Source organism: Nuphar pumila, chromosome 16, assembly GCF_984573655.1.
Source record: "Nuphar pumila chromosome 16, dmNupPumi1.hap1.1, whole genome shotgun sequence".
In the NCBI taxonomy this organism is placed as follows: domain Eukaryota; kingdom Viridiplantae; phylum Streptophyta; class Magnoliopsida; order Nymphaeales; family Nymphaeaceae; genus Nuphar; species Nuphar pumila.
The window spans coordinates 71468022-71486961 of NC_143264.1; the positions used below are offsets into that span (position 1 = coordinate 71468022).

Here is an 18940-nt window from a genome sequence, read left to right on the forward strand (position 1 = left end):
CCAATATGGTGCACATCTCAACCTAGCATACTTCGTTATTACTTTTCAAACTTTTTTTGTTTTGAAAGGCAAACTGAGGTTAGGCAGACCCCACCAATTATTATTCAACGTACCACTGGGTTTTGAACCTGCAACGTCCCACCACGAGGAGACGTGCACTGACAGGTCCTACCAACCATGCGGAGCCCCCGTTAGTTATTACTTTTCAAATTGAACACTGTTTTGCATGATAAACGTCTGAGAAAAGTTCAAGGCAACTTCCAGCGAACCAAAGTACTCTTTCAAACAACAAATGAAAAGTCGATGGATACACTCGACTGTACACACAGCCTTCACCCACAATATATCCACAAGAAGTGCCTCCGAAGGTACCACCCTCTGAGTTTTTCTACCCCTCAACTATCAAAGTCAGTATATCAAGGAAAATCTGAGATAACCCCACGCACGAATGATAAGAGAGCAGTGCCAGGTTAGACAAGATGGCAGCAACCTTCAATGTTGTGGTCTAACAAGAACAACCTCCTCCCTGCTGCTGCGCTTGTGACGGATTTGAAGTGGTAGCTTTCAGGTTTACATCCACCATGTCTTCTTGTTTCGTTGAAGAGAGTGTTTCCATGCCGGGAAGCGCTGCTGCGATTTTTCGGAATAGGGCCTGCACAAGAATTTCACCGGCCTTAAATTCTTAGGTCTGTGTAGAAAGTAGGAACTTTCAATCAGTGGCCTGATTCATGTATAAGATACGACCCAGACCGATCTAAGGTTTTTTCTTTTTCTTTTTTTCTTGTTTTGGGAAAAGTGAAAATACACTAACAAATAATCGAGATTCAGACATGAAATAGTAGCTTGGTCTTGCATTAGAAGAAAAACACCGTAATGAGTTACACCTTTATATTGAATCCAGCTTTGGCACTTGTCTCAATGAACATGATGCCAAGCTCACGGGCTTTGGCCTCTCCTTCCTCTATAGAAACTTGCCTGTTCCAACCAGATGAAGGGTGAATAAGAAACAGCAAAATGTTTTAGTAAAACATCTTCGAATCTGCACCAATAAGTCTTTTAAACATGGGAAAGTGCTCTAGCAAATCTTCGTTCATCTCAAGTATGGCATATTGTCCTCTAAAGTGACCATGTGCACACTGAGAGTTTTAGATGGAAAGTCTTATAGCTTTTAACATTTACAAATGCAACAATAGCAGTTATATTGTCGCTGGGTAAAATTCAGGGTGATGGATAGTTTAAAATATGGAAGGAAAGGAAGACCATATCCAAAACAACCAAAAGTGCATGACTTTTAAACATTACATTTTATCATATAACTAAGTGTTCCACATAGATGACATTTCAGGACAAAGTATCACGAAATCTGAATAAAAAGAATAAACTAATAAAGTGACAAGAAATGCCTCGTAACCAAATGCAACGCCAAAGATGACTAGTCAGCATTTTTCTGAAAATGCTGCAACCAGTAAATAGTGATATTCATAACAGCATAGACATTTACTAAGACCTTGTCTGAAATTACAAAGAACTGCGAGCAGACACCTATTCACAAAAAACCAATGACTTTTTTAATTATTACATTCAACTGCCTGCTTATTCTTAATGATAAATACCTGCTCGATAAAGTATAAAATTATGGTTTTGCCTGTAACTGATAAAATAAGCCATGTTTATTTGTTATTCAACATTTTAGTCATTTAATTTGACTAAGCTTTTTTGGTTATTTCGGTGCTGTAGCAAGCATCAAAACTGACCAATGCTACTACTCAATATCATGGGTATACATTTGAAAGGTAAGAAGTAAGAACAGTGTGAATGGGGTCCAGATCACAAGCAAATCTCACCCAAAAAAGAACTCTAATAAATAAAGTATGACGATAACTCTTACATGAAACTGTTAAAATATAGCTATATATATAAATGTATATAGTCATGTAACTGATAAAATAAGTCATGTTTATTTGTTATTCAACATTTTAGTCATTTAATTTGACTAACCATGGTCACCAGATTTTACGACCAGACAGTCTAAAGATTAAAAGTCAAGCTTTTTTGGTTATTTCGGTGCTGTACAACTGTGCAAGCATCAAAACTGACGAATGCTACTACTCAATATCATGGGTATACATTTGAAAGGTAAGAAGTAAGAACAGTGTGAATGGGGTCCAGATCACAAAGCAAATCTCACCCAAAAAAGAACAACTCTAATAAATAAAGTATAACGATAACTCTTACATGAAACTGTTAAAATATAGCTAATATAAAAATGTATATAGTCATGTAACTGATAAAATAAGTCATGCTTATTTGTATTCAACATTTTAGTCATTTAATTTGACTAACCATGGTCACCAGATTTTAGGACCAGACAGTCTAAAGATCAAAAGTCAAGTTTTTTTGGTTATTTCGGTGCTGTACAACTGTGCAAGCATCAAAACTGACCAATGCTACTACTCAATATCATGGGTATACATTTGAAAGGTAAGAAGTAAGAACAGTGTGAATGGGGTCCAGATCACAAAGCAAATCTCACCCAAAAAAGAACTCTAATAAATAAAGTATGATGATAACTCTTACATGAAACTGTTAAAATATAGCTATATATGGAAACGTATATAGTCATGTAATAGGCAATGCCCACCAGGGTCATTTCTGACTTTTTACACCTTGTAATAGTATCTGTCCATTAGGGACAGATCTGTCATTTTCTTTTATTATTTTTTTGTTTTCTTATTTTATGTCCTTTTTAGTTTATATAAGGGCTCTATGGTCAAAAGACCATAGAGTCGTTGGGAGCTCCCAACGACTCTTCGGAGCTCCCCAAGGCCATTTCATGTGTATAAAATTATAAATAGGGGTGATTCCCCCATTCATGTTAGTGCTTTTCTTAAGCATTTTGTTAATCAATAAAGCCTTATTTTTCATGTTATTTGTGTTCTCTTGATTGGCCATTAGTAGTTATTGTATGCACTTTTGTGTGTGTGTTTTTGTATTGGCTTTTGCCCTTTGTATTGTTCCTTAGTGGAGTTGTATTTGTGATTAAACGCCTTGTTTTTGTATTTCTGCTTGTTTCATTACAGAAACCACATGCATTCCTTAGCTTATACAAAGTAATAAGGTCCTTGGAATACATGCTTCAGAAAAGCTGTCCACCAAAATGACAGCAAGCTAGCAGAAGACCACAAAAACAGAATAACTTTTGTAAATACATGATATTTGGTGTATAAATCAAGGTCTTAATAAAGGGATATGCACTTCAAAAGAAAAACTAATATCATCTTGTCTAAGATGATTGTGTGATCTACAACAAGCTGACAGCAAGGAAGAAAAAGCTTCAATCCTCCTACTTTTCTAGCATTTTGGTTCAATTCTAAGGCCTTAAGGGCATGTTTGGAAGAGAGAAAAGATGTAGGAAAAGTGATGCAAAAGGGAAAATCCGTATGGATTTTCCGACCCTTCCAAACGAGAGAGACTTTTTGGCTGAGAGTTTTTCTAAAAAGTACAATTTTTGATAGGAAACATTCCTCTATGGAGGGTGGTGGAGGAATGTTTCCTACCAAGAGAAAAAATATTTTTACACTCCCCACCACCACCACCCACTATCTCACCATCACCACCACCATCCATCTCACCACCACCCACCACCATCACCACCACCCACTTTCTCTTCTCTCTCATTTTTTCACATTTTCCCACTCTGTTTTTCTCATGCCACACAAACAAGTGAAAAACTTTCTTTTGGAGAACTCATATCAAAAGCTCTCATAGGCAAAACTTTCTTTTCCTATGAGAGTTTTTCTCTCTTCCAAATGTGCCCTAAGAACCACTATTAGAAACTAACAAGAATTCCAAAGGTGATTAAGCCAAAGACAAAAGATTAATTCCTGTGGTCTCATTTACAAACCACCAACAAACAGAAAATTAAGATAATGAAATTTGGTGCATACGAATTATTTGATGATGGCAGACTGAGTTTAGCAGATAAGCATTACCTCTTGTCTACAAGATCTGTTTTGTTCCCGACAAGAACAATGATAACATCACTACCACGCTCAGTACGTACTTCCTCAATCCACTTTGCAGTGTTCAGAAAGGACTGTCTACCTGCAACAGATAGATGGACAAAAAACAATATAAAGCAACTTATCTGTAGTGAATGGACACAGAAAAAAGATGAAATATGTTGTAACTAATTAGCAATAATACTCAGAAATACAATAAGAAAAATACAAGCTTGCATTTCTCTAGATGTACATGTAGACGCAGATGAAAGAAACAATTTTGCTTGAAAAAGGTTAAGCATTGACATTAAAAAAAATCCCTGTGGAAGCATTAACAATCAAGATGAAAATCTAGGGTTTCCATGGGAATAGGGCACAGGAATGCATGTGCTTATATGTGCATTTAGGAACGTGAATGTATACATGCATAACACAATTCACATAAACAGCATTTATGATGGCAATCATCAAGATGAAATACTCAAGCAGATAATGTTATGCCATGTCCAAGCCAGTGACAAAGCACTGTTAAATATATATCACATTACATCACCCAACATGGGACTCTTGTTACCCATGCATTCCACAATCCTCAGCAAGAAAAGGAAAATCAAAGATTAAGGCCCACATACTTGCAACATCAAATACAATCACTGCAACAGAGGAATCTCTGATGTAGCTTGGAATGAGACTCCTAAATCGCTCTTGTCCAGCTGTATCCCTGTTAATTCAAAGATCATTTATATTATATAGTTAGAAGGAAAGTTATCACCATCAAAGGATTGATCTAATCAAGAAAGAAAGTGAGCATCTTAGCCTGAATTTTAATAAAAGCAAATAGTTCTAACATATGTAACACACGAATATAACAATAAACATTGAGACTAACCAGTAAATGCAAAGAACAAGGAAATGCAGTTCAAACCTTAATGTTCAGTTTGCAGCATCAGTTATCACTTATGGTCATTTTTGTCATAGATACAGTTTCCTCATTGAGAATATATTTCCCCAAGAAATAATCAGTTAGTTTACACTATATTGGACTTACTAATGAGCATTACTCATTAATAAGCATGAAAAGTGAAAACATGAAAGCAGAGCAGTTCTAAATTGACAAAGCACTTTCAAATGAAAGACACAATGTTGGGTGGACAAGAAGATAAATGCAGGAACCAGCTGATAAATTAAAAAAGTAAAGTTTTTTCAGATAATTTATGCATGTCCTGGGTGCAAACATACAAAGTGCCACAAGGAGAACACTCAATTGCAAAAGTGAGATGAAACAATAGCAGATAAAAGCTCTCCAATATCGATGAATGATGAGATTATTCAGACATAGGAACAACGTATACAAGAATTAGGTTACTCTAGAACATGAATTTATGTGGACTCAGTCGCTGACACAGAACCTGGCCCTAATGCTTGGGTAAAAAGGCAAACTGCATTCTATGCACACATAAGTGTTGATGCAGGGCAGGATGGACCCATACAGCAGGACCCGGGACCCGGATCCAGATGAGGCCTTTAAATGCCTCTGGGGTTGCGTGCGTAGGGGGCAGAGAATATTCAGAAGTGCAGCCGCTTTTCACTTTCAGCAGTTCTTTTCCTGTTTCTTTTTTTCTATTGCATGTTTCCTTGTCCTTTACGCTTATTCAGTTTTATTGTCTGTTCCTTATTCATTGTTCTTTGAGTTTGCATTGAAATAATAAAAAGAAAACAAGCCTCACCGAGTTATCGGTGGGCATTATTCTCTACGTCTGCACATTGCACGATCGTGAGGATCGTGCCTTCGTCAGCCACTGTCAACGATTGTGAAAGTGCACAACCGTGTGGGTCGTGTTTTTTCACAGCCACCATCAAGGATACGTGAGGGTTGAAGACTGCGTCAGGTGGTCGTGCCTTCACCGCCATCAGCAAAACATGTGAACGATGCATCAAAGTGGTATCAGAGCTCGGGCGTCCACCTTCATCAACGTGATGTCTCTTGAAGCGAGGACCAATCTGGCGAGTGGCGATGAGTGGGAGGAGATCGGTACCGGAAACCCAATGATGCGCCTGATGAAAATGATGATGAAACTGCAAGAGAATATGTTGCGCATGAATAAAGAGGTTGCTGGGGTATCGAAACGGCTGGACGGGATCAAGGGTCGTCTCGTCGTCCTAGAATCGCCAGCGGAACTGCGCCCTATGACAACTCAAAAAATGGGTACAGTGGTGGCCGACGGTGCAGTCGACCTCCTCAACGCGGCAGCGAATGATCCAGCCCAACTAGACCGACAGCTTGTCGTGCAGCCGGGGAACATCGGGGGGGGGGGGGGGGGGGGATCCGCGCTGGAACGCTAGTCGCGAGACACTCTAGCCAGGGGTACCGATCCTGAACCAGAGCCCGAAGGCCAGCCGGGGGGTCATGGTTGTCCAGCCGACCCCCGGGCCCATGGGAGACCCTCCTGTCGTTAGCCTGGGTGCGCCGGCTGGGTACCGAATCACGGCCCAAGGGTTGCAGGCCAGATGCGACCTGCAGGGCCCAGGCGTGATGCAAGGTCGGGCCGCAGGGATGCTTGCGCCAGCCCGGGCCGGCACGGTCTTGACGACCCTCCCGGCTCCTGTGCACGGGGGCTCGGTCGCAGCCTGTCAGCAAGCAACTGGGGATCATCCCCCGTGGGTCGGACCGAACCAGACCGGGTCCAGCCAGAATCCGAGACTATTTGGGCTCGGACCCGAGTCCTGTGGGTCATCCTTTGGGTCCCTAGGAGCGGGTTCGAGTTTCGAAGCCCCACACCCGACGAAGCTCCAGTTTGAATTTGAGCCGGGTCGAAACCGAGCCCATAATCATATGGATCACGGATCGAGTTCAAACCAAGCATTTTATCCCCACAACTCGATCCTCGATCCAACCTACCCAAATCTGGCTCCGACGAGTAGTTTAGGGATAGACCCGATCCACATCCAATCGGGCGAATCAACCCAATACTATATCAATCTGACCCAATACTTGAACCCGAACCAACCCATTAATCCAATACCGATCCAGAATCCAATATTGTATCTGATCCCACACCACTATCCTAGCCTGAGCCATAACCCAAACCTATATTATCCCGTTCCTACCCACCTAGAGCCCGAGACCCGACCAGTCTTTCCACACATAGCAGGACCTCCTGTCATACCGGTGCCACAACGCCGACCACAGATGGCTCTCACCCACAGGCCAACCAGACCGAGACAGATTCAGCAGGGACCGACGCGACCTGAGCATCGACCATACGACATCGGAGTATATCAGCACCTGTCGCCAGGCGAGCAGAATCGCGATGATGGAGCAGTGTGGGACGATGACGCTTTTTGGAATGAGTATCCCGCCGGCATGGTGGAGGCCCGTCAGCAGAGAGCACCAGAGCGCCCCTCCACGTACGGGGTGAAGCTGGAGCTTCCCGAGTTCGTAGGCAGGTTCGATGCGGAGTAGTTCTTCGACTGGTCTTATGTCGTCCAGTTCTTCTTCGACTACCACGATGTCGTCGAGTGCCGTCGTGTCTCCCTAGCCTCTATTCGGTTGAGAGGCCTGGCACAGACATGGTGGGTCGAGCTACAGAGGTTGAGGGAGCGGCAGGGACTAGAGCACATACATACGTGGGAAGAGATGCAGAGGTTAATGCAGTCTAAGTTCGTGTCGTCAGATCACGCCGAGAGAGCCTACAAGGAGTACCTGACCCTACGTCAAGGCACAAGTACTGTGGCAGAGTACACTGCTGAGTTCCATCGTCTTTCCCTACGAGTGCAGATCGAGGAGACTGCCCGACAACAGGTCATGAGGTATATTTCTGGTCTCCGTCCTGCTATTTCTGACGACTTCAGTTGTATCACGGTCGAGTCATTAGATCAGGCAAGTAGTTATACCATGAATGTGGAGGAGAAACTGAAAAGGAGGCAGGAACATAGGACATCCCGTAGTGATCAGTCCAGTCAACCCAAGTCGAGTTTCCCAACCAAGGGAGCGAGCTCTCCTAGGAAAGAAGACTCAAAGTCCACCCCTGGAGTCGACCCTAACAAACCTGATCAGTCTGGACCCACGTACCACACCCGATCCAAAGATAAGCCCAGTGAGTCCATCGTTCGTTGTTTTAGGTGTCAAGAGTTAGATCATATTGCGTCCAAGTGTCCCACCATGAATAAGAACACCCATCTAGCAGAGGGCATTGTTGAGTCTGCGTCTGATAGTGAGAGCGAGGGTGAGTCGCCTGTTGAGGGAGATGACGATATGAAAGTCGTAGAGTTCGACGGCAACATCAAAAATTTGTTAACCATCCGTCATGTTTTGACCACATCCCGTGAGTCGGCCCCGACAAAATGGTTGCGGAATAATATTTTCAAGACCCGGTGCAGCTGTGAGGGGCGTGCGTGTGATGTTATCATTGATACCGGGGCGTGCGAGAATATGGTGTCCGAGAATATCGTGTCCACCTTGAACCTAAAAACGAAAAAATTGTCCCAACCTTATAAGATGACATGGTTCAAAAAAGGGAACGAGGTACCTATCACCCTGCATTGTCTAGTTCAGTTCTCTATGGGGGAGCATTACCACGATGAAGTGTGGTGTGATGTAGCCCCTTTGAGTGCATGTCACATCCTTTTGGGACGTCCCTGGCAGTTTGACCGTAAGACCATCCATGATGGTCGTAGGAACACGTAAACATTTGTCTTTAAGGGTCATAAGATAGTTCTCCTTCCCATCAAGGAAACCGAGCTTCCCCAGCTAGCGGGCCTATCTGGCCAATCTTACCTCCTTGGGAGGCCCAAAAATTGGCACATTTCTCCTACATTGAATGTGTCTGATCTAAATGCTTACTGTGGATACAACAAGTCGTCAGAGCCGACTTCTTTTCAACTAGGGGAGAATGATGCAGGGCAGGATGGACCCATACAGCAAGACCCGGGACCCGGATCCAGATGAGGCCTTTAAATGCCTCTAGGGTTGCGTGCGCAGGGAGCAGAGAATATTCAGAAGTGCAACCGCTTTTCACTTTCAACAATTCTTTTCCTGTTTCTTTTTTTCTATTGCATGTTTCCTTCCTTGTCCTTAAGCTTATTCAGTTTTATTGTCGGTTCCTTATTCATTGTTCTTTGAGTTTGCATAGAAATAATAAAAAGAAAACAAGCCTCACCGAGTTATCGGTGGGCATTATTCTCTACGTCTGCACATTGCATGATCGTGAGGATCGTGCCTTCGTCAGCCACTGTCAACGATTGTGAAAGTGCACAACCGTGTGGGTCATGTTTTTTCACAGCCACCATCAAGGATACGTGAGGGTTGAAGACTGCGTCAGGTGGTCGTGCCTTCACCGCCATCAGCAAAACACGTGAACGCTGCATCAAGTGTGCTATTAGCAAAAGGCGTATACAATACTATGAATTGAAATTTTGGTTGATAGTGAGGCTCACACAAAGAAAACAATCCGTTCACAAAACAATTTGTTGTTACAGGGTATATGCGATCAGCTGGAAATGTGCAAAGAAGAACCAACAACAATAATTGGGAATCACACTTTTTCCCCCTTATTTGTTGTATGTGAGGGGGAGGAAGATGGGTAATTTCCCTTTAAACACCCATTCTTTACCCAAAATTCCAAGTACACCTAATCTTTTTTGTATAAGACGTGTTAATGTGTTATTAACCCCATTCTTGTGAAAATGGACAAAAGACAACCAGTTGCTGAGTCAGTCTGGTTAACCATACCAAAATTACTTCTTACACTCATATTTGATAAATCAGTCTGGTTAACCATACCAAAATTACTCCTTACACTCATATTTGACAAATTATACAAATTTTATTCAAACCCAAAAACGTGTCTTATTCGTAAAGGGTAGAGACATCCTTTTGCAAGTCATTGTAATGATCCTCATGATAATAGTCAAGCACAGGTTGGTTGTTGCTGATTTTTATAAAACCTTGGTAGTAAAATATTGGCCCTTTTTCAATTTCAGGCAAAGGGTCAGTAAGCAAGTTGTGGATTACCACCACAGCTTTGACCAAATCTATGCAGGTCAAGATATTGCAACTCCATATATCCAGCTACCATATGAAGCAGGCATGCTTCTAGTTCAATCCTTCTCATTGGTTACTGGCAGTGAAAATTTGTTACCTTTCCTGGTCTACTACCTAGTAGCTAGTGCCTTTTCTAGGTACTTGCAACAATCAAACTGCATTTATTATTAGCACAAATAAAAAGTGGGATTCAGATGAGTGGCAGTCTATTCAAGCTGAAAGGAAAAAATCACATTATTCATCGCTAGATAACATACAAAACCAATTCATTATCTTCTTGTTTGGATAACTGGAGAAAAAACTGCCTTGCTCAATGAGTTCATTGGCGTAAAACTCCAGGTGCCCCTTGCCAACCAGGGACATGCACCTCTGGGTTTCAAACTCATGGCGTCCAGCCAACTTGGTAGCATTCACAAGTCGCCCTTACCAGATGAGTGGAGCCCTTGTGGGCAACTAATTTATTATCTTAGTTGACATAAAACCAACCATTATTTCCATACAAAGCAGTAAATGATGCACTCTATACTGACAACTGCAATGAATGCCAATATTCAGAAACTCAAGTTTTATCATAAACTTTCCTAGTCCAGATGAAACCAAAGCAAGCTTGCAACAGTTCGTAGATGCAACAGAGTGCATATAAAAAGCATTCTCTCAGGGTTTACAAATTCCAGGACTTGAAAATAAATCATTAAAATTATATAATCCTTTTAAACTTGGTGGGGTAGTAAACTTATATTCCAAAGAATACTATAAACCATCACACAGACAGTGCAATGTGTCTGCCAAATACATTTTATTACTTAAATAGTGAAATGATGGATGAGAATGCCTTCATTGCATTAGATTTACAATGTGCACGCAGCCAACAATATCCTGACTGAACCAACTTTCATTTCCATCGGATCCAGTACATAGAAAAGGATAACCTACCAAAGCTGCAACCGGACAGTTCGGTCCTCCAGGTACATTGTCTTTGACAAGAAGTCGATCCCAATAGTAGCCTGCATACAAACCATGTAAAAGCAATAATTTAAAAATGACAAAAGAAAAGGACAAAAAGAAGTTTAAAACAATTGATAATCATATAGAAAAAAAGATGTGAATATTATTAGTGAATACTCAATTCAGAATGTCAGTTTATCAAATTTAGACAACACTGAACCAGCCCAGATTTTATTGTTGATCAAGATAATGTAAGGTTGATTTTTCACATGTTTTTTAGGCAGGACCTTGTGGAAATCAGTCAGATTCCCTCTCAACTAGGGGATGCACGCTCATGCACAAGCACAGATGCAGACATGCACACGTGCAGGTGTGCGTGTGCACACACATACAAAGTAAAAATCGGATGTGGATTGTGTATCCTAATCTGATCTGGGTCTGATAAATTTTATGGCCCGATGTACACAGTGCAACTTAGGGAACAAATGAAAAAACAGCATGCATTATACCCCTTCAAGGACCCCCCTCTCGCATGATGCATGAGAGATCGAACCGTGCCAAAGATATCCCCTAGGCCAGAAAGACATCAGCTATTTTGATTTTTTAACACTGTTCGTATCGGTCCAGAAAACAAACAGTCCCTTGTTTGAAAAAGCGGAGAAGGAACAATGCAAAATAGGGCTAAAATTCCCTGTGCCCTTGAGGTATACATGAAACAGGAAGCAAATCTAGACCTGCTACCACAAAAATTCAGTGCAAGAAATAAACAAAACAGTCATTCATTGCAATTAACCAAGACGAAGACGATGAATTTCAGAAGATGACACCAAATCAGTACGGACGCAACCCATGAATGATCAACAGAAAATCGCACTCGACGTCATCAGAAAGATATACCGATAAAAATATTATCCAATTCGAGGAATTAACTGAGCAATTTCGGATCAAATCAAGCACAAAATTCACAAAACTACACGAGGAGAAGAAAAACTTCAAGATCAAGATTGCATAATTAAGGGCGAATTCAGTTGTTGAAACGCAGATCGACGATATCCATCCACAAAATGCACGAAAACGAAAAACAAAAAACGATCCTTCGGCAATTACGCCCGTTGAGCCCTAAATCCGATGGATCGGGCAAGAAAAAACACAGGATCGAACGTAGAAAACGATCCTTCCCTCAAATTAAGAAAACAGCCAAAGGAAGAGAGGATATAGAGAGAGAGTCGTCGCTGAACCTGGTAGGTGTTATCGAACTTGTCGTACATGAATCGGGTGATGATGCTGGTCTTCCCCACGGATTGATCGCCCAAGAACACGAGCTTGTACTTCGCCAGAGGAGAAACCGTTGCCATTTCCGCTCGATCGCTGCCAGAAGCCCTAATTCCGATCGACCAGAGAGAGAAAGAAACGCCGGAAACCTCTAGAATTTTTAACCGCCGGCGGCAAGCAAAGATGAGAGAAAGGTAATGAAATTGGAGTAATTTTGAACTTCAATTGAACTCATAAACGGAAATGATAAACCGAAATGCCCACATTGTTATCCAAAATAACTTTTCTAGCCTTCCATAATGGTTCGGGTTTTGATCGGATTTGGATCCGAATATCAACTGCATTAGTTAGTTCTTACTCGGGTGTCCGGAGTAGGGATGTTAACGGGTTCAGGTACCAAACCCTATAGGGTCTGGGTATGGTGACAAATAAGAAGACACGAGTTCAGACTGGAAGGTCCGATTAATACATGGACTCGGGTACAGTTTGTGAAATTTTATACCAGACCCAGGCCCGACCCGAGTTCTGATTAAAACCCGCAAATTTTCAATGTAAAAATGATAAAAAAATGTCATTTTATCATGTATGGTCTGGGTCTGGTTCATTCATGTATTTCTTATATGGTTCGAGTATGGTTTCTCTTATAATAGACCCTATTAGACCTGAGTCCAGTCTGGTTTCACCTATATTCGAATCAAAACCGACTTGTTGAGACCCCTAATCCAGACCATAGTGTCAACTAGAGGTGGCAGACGGGCCTGAACTGGCATGGCCCGGCACGCGTCTCATCGATTCAGGCCCATTAATGGGCCGGTTCATGAACCAGACCAGTTGACCTGGGCCGGTTTATTGAATCAGACTCTTTGTTAGAAGGCCAAACCGCACCGGCCCAGTGGAACCGGCATGGTTGGGCCGGGCTTAGGCGGGCCGGTATATAGAAATAGCAAAGGATACTGCAAAGGATCATGGCACCCATAATTTGAATGAACTCGACAACAAGGACCATATGGCGTGGGCGTAATATAATGTGCCTCATTTGCTGACCTGATGGGTCATCGCCTTCAACCCATATCATTGCAACTTCAGATATTGAAGGTTGCTTTTCACATTCTGATCTTGTATTCAATTCTTCACAATCCATATATTATACTTCGTTGGTACTGCAATCTCAATAAAAGTACGAAGGGTTTGCACAAGCAGGTTCTACATATCCAAAAAAATTTGCAACCGATGGTCGATTGTCGAAATATTTTGAAAAAAGTCCCTCTAATTTTCCACCTCATGATCAAGATCATAGATGTATACCTGAACTTTGGCAGCTCATCCACAAAGACCAAATGGTCGATTCTATAATACAGTTGCCCTTGTATTTGGAAGCAAAAAGTTTCCCTCCTTTCATGCATTGCCTTTTCACCCTTTAACTCCCATAATTGTGAAGACAAACACCATATTATACTTGAGTATGTATCTACAAAAATGGTTTTCGTTTGAAGAGTCAGACATACAAATCGTACAGTGGAGCAGGAAGTGGAGAAGATATGCTGGTACTTTCTTGCCAAAACAACTTAATTTGCACGACAATAAAGTCTCAAACTTGGTGACAGGAGAATGATCTCAGCATCATTCCTAGATCTAGCGCAATTCAAGTCCAAAGATGACCCTTCTCACAATCATCTATGACGGGACCAATGTTGGGTCCAGTCCTATCCCTCATTAATGATGTGGGGAAGTGGAATAGCCACCCACTACTTCCCATTAATGCAGGAGAAGTTGAAGGGCTAGCCCTATCCCTCCATTAATAATGTGAGGAAGTGGAATAGCCACCCACTTCTCATTAATGCAAAGGAAGTTGAAGGGTCAAAACCCCTTCGGTTTCTGGAATGAGTTTAGAAGGCTCTATGCCATCTATAAATAGGGGTGCAGACGTTGTGTGTTGAACGGAGAAGAGCAGAGTGTTGTGAGCAGAGTGGTTGTGTGCAGCGTGCAGAGAGAGGAGAAGTAAGAGAGAAAAAGAGAGTGGAGAGAAAAAGAGGAAGAAAGAAGGTGCATCACCATGCATTGATCATCAAAGAGAGGTGTTGGTTGTGATGTGGGTTTTGACTCGGGTTGTACACCCGAGAGGTAATCTTGTATCTCTCTCTTTCTGTGATTCTTTTGTTGTTATTCTCTTTAGCTTTGGGCAAGCTATTGGACGTTGTACTCTCTACTCTTATTATAGTGGATTATTCTCTCTGTGTCCTGTGGCTGTAGGTCGTGTTGACTGAACCACATAAACCCTTTTATTGTGATTTGATTATACCTTTGTTAAATCCTATATTGCTTCCGCACGAATTTTTGTTACCCTTGTTACTCAACACCTGTAACAATCGATACTTTAGAACAATTTGAACATAAACACCATGTAACCTATAGCAAACTATAAATTATGATCCACTATACTGTGGGCAGTCGCATCATATGGATGATTCAAATATGTGTCGATATCAATGACATCACCATCGTCACACTGCTCCACAATTAACACCCTATCATCTTCTATGTTTGAACCGTCAGATGCCTCCTCATTTGGTATACCATCTTATCTGCCTATAAACACCCATCTAAACAAAGGCAATACCTTTGTTACTAACCTAAATACAAACAACACAAACCCCCCCTACCCAAGCAAACATGGTTAATGTAGCGCATCTCTCCTCTATTGGGGATCTTGTAGCTGCGCAAAACAAAATCAGAGTGGAGGGGTACCTAAAGAAGCCATTGAAGAACCGGATGATGGCTGGTGGTTGGCGCTGGTGGCTGGAACGGGATGAGCTTCGCTCCTCAGCCGGAGCGCAGCCCTCCAATTAGCGCAGGCTCCTTCAGCAATCAGTGAGCAGGATCCCTCTTCCCTCTATTTATGAAAAATGCTTCAAAAAAGGTAATTTCTACCTTAACCCTTTTTCTGTATTTTTCTCTTGATTTTGCTTATACAGGGTCACTCATGGATACCCTTTTATTTATAGCTATAGCAGGGGATCGGTTAGCATAACCGTTCATTCCCTATATGTTTATCGGATGAAACACCAAAAGAGAAAGTTACCAAAAAATGGGTAACTGCCGCATATCGTGGCTTATCCCAATATTCTCTCACTTATTTCGACGATAAACCAGTAAACTTTGTGGGAATTGCTTGATGAATAGATTGGCCTTTAAAAATCTATTCTATAAATCTTTAATTAAATCTCTAATCCTTATGAGATTAACAACAACTATAATGAGAATCAATAAACTATACGTGATCACTTTATTCATATGCATATGTCAAAATAAAGAGTTTAACAAGCTTATCCTCAATGCATGTTCAAAACATAATTTCAGTGCTAGCCCTTTAGTAAGAGGATCAACAATCATCTCTTTGGTACCAATATTAACAATATACACTAGATGATTCTTTGTCCTTTTTTAACAACAAAGTACTTTAATTTCATATGCTTACATGATATAGTACTTTTATTGTTATTCGAAAAGGACACCGCAACTTCATTATCACAGTAGACTTTCAGTGACTTCTCGATGAAATCAACCACCTTTAATTGTGATATGAAGTTCTTCAACCATATAACCTGCGAAGTATCCCTGCACAATGCTATGAATTCTGCCTCCATGGTGTGAGCAGCAGTGGTCATCTGTCTCCCACTCCTCCAAGAGATCGTGCTCCCAGCAAGTAAGAAGATATATTCAGTAGTAGGCTTTCTACTATCAAGGCACCCTTCTAAGTCCGCATCTGAGTAGCCAGTGACCTCGAGGTGATCAACTTTATGATACGTCAATATATAGTCTTTTGTCCCTTGCAAATACCGCAAGACTTTCTTAGTAATCTTTCAATGAGATATGCCTGGGTTAGACTGGAATCTACCAAGCATCTCTACTGCGAAGAAAATATCTGGACGTGAACAAGTCTGCGCGTATTGTAAGCTGCCAACAACTGATGCATATGGATAAGCACTCATCTGTGCTTTGTCAATTTCATTCTGTGGACAATCCTTTAGGCTCAATTTGCCACCTTTTGATATGAGTGTTGTACCGGAAGAACAATTCACCATCCTATATTGCTTTAATACCTTATTTATGTAGGATCTTTGGGAGAGGTCTAGAAAAAATTTTGCTCTGTCTCGACAGATCTCTATGCCAAGTACATAAGCAGCCTTACCCATATCTTTCATATCAAAATATGATGTAATAAATCGTTTTGTCTCTGTAAGTAACTTTATATTGTTGGTTGCCAGCAAAATATCATTCACATACAACATCAATATAATGAACTTACTTTCAATTTCCTTAAGGTATATACATTGATAAATAATATTTTTTGTAAACCTGAAAGTCACAATGACTTGGAAAAATTTAATATACCACCGTCGGGAGGCCTGTTTAAGTCCATATATTGATTTGTTAAGCTTGCAAACCAAACGATCATCTTCAAAGAAACAAAAAGGTTGTTCCATGTATACCTCTCCATTCAGATCCCTGTTGAGAAATATTGTTTTCACATCCATCTGATGTAGCTCTATGTCATAATGAGTTACGAGGGCTAAAATTATCCTCATTGACTCTTTAGTTGAGACTGAATAAAATGTTTCATTATAGTCAATGCCTTCTATCTGGGTGAATCCTTTAGCAACTAATCTTATCTTATGTCTTTCTATGTTATCTTTGGAGTCCTTTTTTGTCTTAAAGACCATTTACACCCTACGGGTTTTACTTCCTTAGGTAACTCGACAAGATTCCACACTTGATTCTTAGCCATAGAGTTCAACTCTTCTTTCATAGCTTTTATTCAGTGCAAAGATTATTTGCTTTCAATAGCTTCCATAAAAGTCAATGAGTCATCATCTATATCAATGAAATCATTAGGCTCCTGAAGGTACATCACATAATCAGGATGTATGATAGATTTTTTAACTCTTGTGGATCTCCAAACAGGTCATTCTTCAGGCTCAGATTGAACATGTTCATCATGTTCGTGCTCTTCTGCATTGTCCACAATAGGTTCACTTTGGATTTATGTATCAACAACCGAGTGATCAACCACATCATCATTAGGGATAATAATGTGGTATCTTTCGGTGTTTTACTTAACAGGTGATAAGACTGGATCCTGTATTTCCTCAAAACCAAGGTTTTGAAGTGCACTTAATCCTATCGAACCATCTTCAAGGAATTTAGCCTTATCTGTTTCAACAATCTGTGGTGAATGAGATGAGCACTTAATCTACTGGTTGTTCTTGGATCAAAAGCTTTAATGTGGGGGTTATACAACTTAGCCTTTGCGAGACATGCCCATATGTGCATATAAGACAGTGATGGTTTTCTACCTATCCACAACTCGTAGAGAGTTTTAGGCACAAATTTCGTAGGAACCTTATTCAAAATATGCACAACAGTCCTTAAGGCTTCACCCCACAACTTCATGGAAAGTGTTGAATAATTCAACATAGCTCTGATCATTTCTTTAAGCGTATGATTTCTCTTTTCAGCTACATCATTCTGGTAGGTACTATCAGGCATGGTATATGAGGTACAATGCCTTCCACTTTAAGAAATCGTGCTAATGGTCCTTTCATTTGCCCCGTCTCAGTAAACCTACCATAATATTCGCCACATCTATCAAACCTTACTATCTTAATAACTTTATCGGTTTGTTTCTCTACTTCTTTCTTAAATCCCTTCAATATTTGAAAAATATCAGATTTTTCAAAGATCAAGTAGAGATACATATACTGTGAATAGTCATCAATAAAGGTGATAAAATATTTTTCGCCTGTGTAACAAGGGGTAAATGGTTCACATACATCCGTATAAACTATCTTCAATATCTCACTACTATGTTTGGCACCCTCTTTATATGTGTTTGTATGCTTAGCCTTTATGCAATCAACACACGGATCATTGTCGGTAAAATCTAGAGATTTTAAGATCCTTTTATTTATAAGTCTCGTTATTCTCTTTTCAGAGATATGACCCAACCTTCGATGCCAAAGCATGTAGGATTTATCATTTATCATGCTACGTTTATTCTCAACCAATGCATATTCAGAAGTCAAAGACTCCTGAGTTTAGATCTTCACGTTTAATTCGTATAAACCATCATAAACTAATGCATAACTAATTTTAACTGAATTTTTGTATATGAATAACTTAGAGTTTTAAAATTTAAAGCAATATCCAAATTTATTCAATCTTGAAATTGAAATTAAGTTTCTACTATATGATGGAACATAAAAGACATCATGAAGATCCAAATCTACGCATGTATCTAAAGTGATCTTGCAAGTCCCAACACCCTTCACATGCGAACGCATCTTGTTCCTCGAATAGATGCTCTTCGTATGCATTGTTGGTTCTCTTCTGCTCAGAAATGTCTGTAGACAGTTGAAAATATGAATAGTATCACCAGAGTCAATTCATTAGTTATTTTCAAGAACTTATAATAAATTATATTCATGATAAACAAATAACAAATTACATTTCTTTTCTAACCATTTCTTGTACATTATGCAATCCGCTTTCCTGTGTCCTTTCTTCTTGCAAAAGAAGTACTTTATGGGAGCATAATCAGGTTGCTTGCTCTGAGATGTTTTATCTTATGTTGATTTCTACCTAACATTTTTCTTGAATGCATTCTTCTTTTGTCGTACTT

At 40.5% G+C, this 18940-nt stretch overlaps 1 protein-coding gene across 1 annotated transcript; it reads right to left on the bottom strand.

Moving 5' to 3' along the window:
- Positions 1 to 258: 258 nt before the first annotated feature.
- Positions 259 to 12451, bottom strand: LOC149813511 (ras-related protein RABH1b-like). Its single transcript, XM_089991336.1, has 6 exons — positions 12228 to 12451; positions 10978 to 11048; positions 4634 to 4722; positions 3993 to 4104; positions 885 to 975; positions 259 to 652 (listed from the first exon to the last, which is right to left on the bottom strand). The coding sequence occupies exons 1-6, from the start codon at positions 12342 to 12344 to the stop codon at positions 506 to 508; spliced, it is 627 nt and encodes a 208-aa protein (XP_089847462.1). The 5' UTR covers positions 12345 to 12451; the 3' UTR covers positions 259 to 505.
- Between the last annotated feature and the right edge of the window lie 6489 nt (positions 12452 to 18940).

What these genes read in the sequence shown, in the direction of transcription:
- LOC149813511 (XM_089991336.1), bottom strand. Translation starts at nt 12,344, where the DNA reads ATGGCAACGGTTTCTCCTCTGGCGAAGTACAAGCTCGTGTTCTTGGGC. An exon ending in AGTTCGATAACACCTACCAG is followed by an intron (nt 11,049 to 12,227) that starts GTTCAGCGACGA and finishes GTTTGTATGCAG; the next exon opens with GCTACTATTGGGATCGACTT. An exon ending in ACAGATCTTGTAGACAAGAG is followed by an intron (nt 976 to 3,992) that starts GTAATGCTTATC and finishes TGGTTGGAACAG; the next exon opens with GCAAGTTTCTATAGAGGAAG.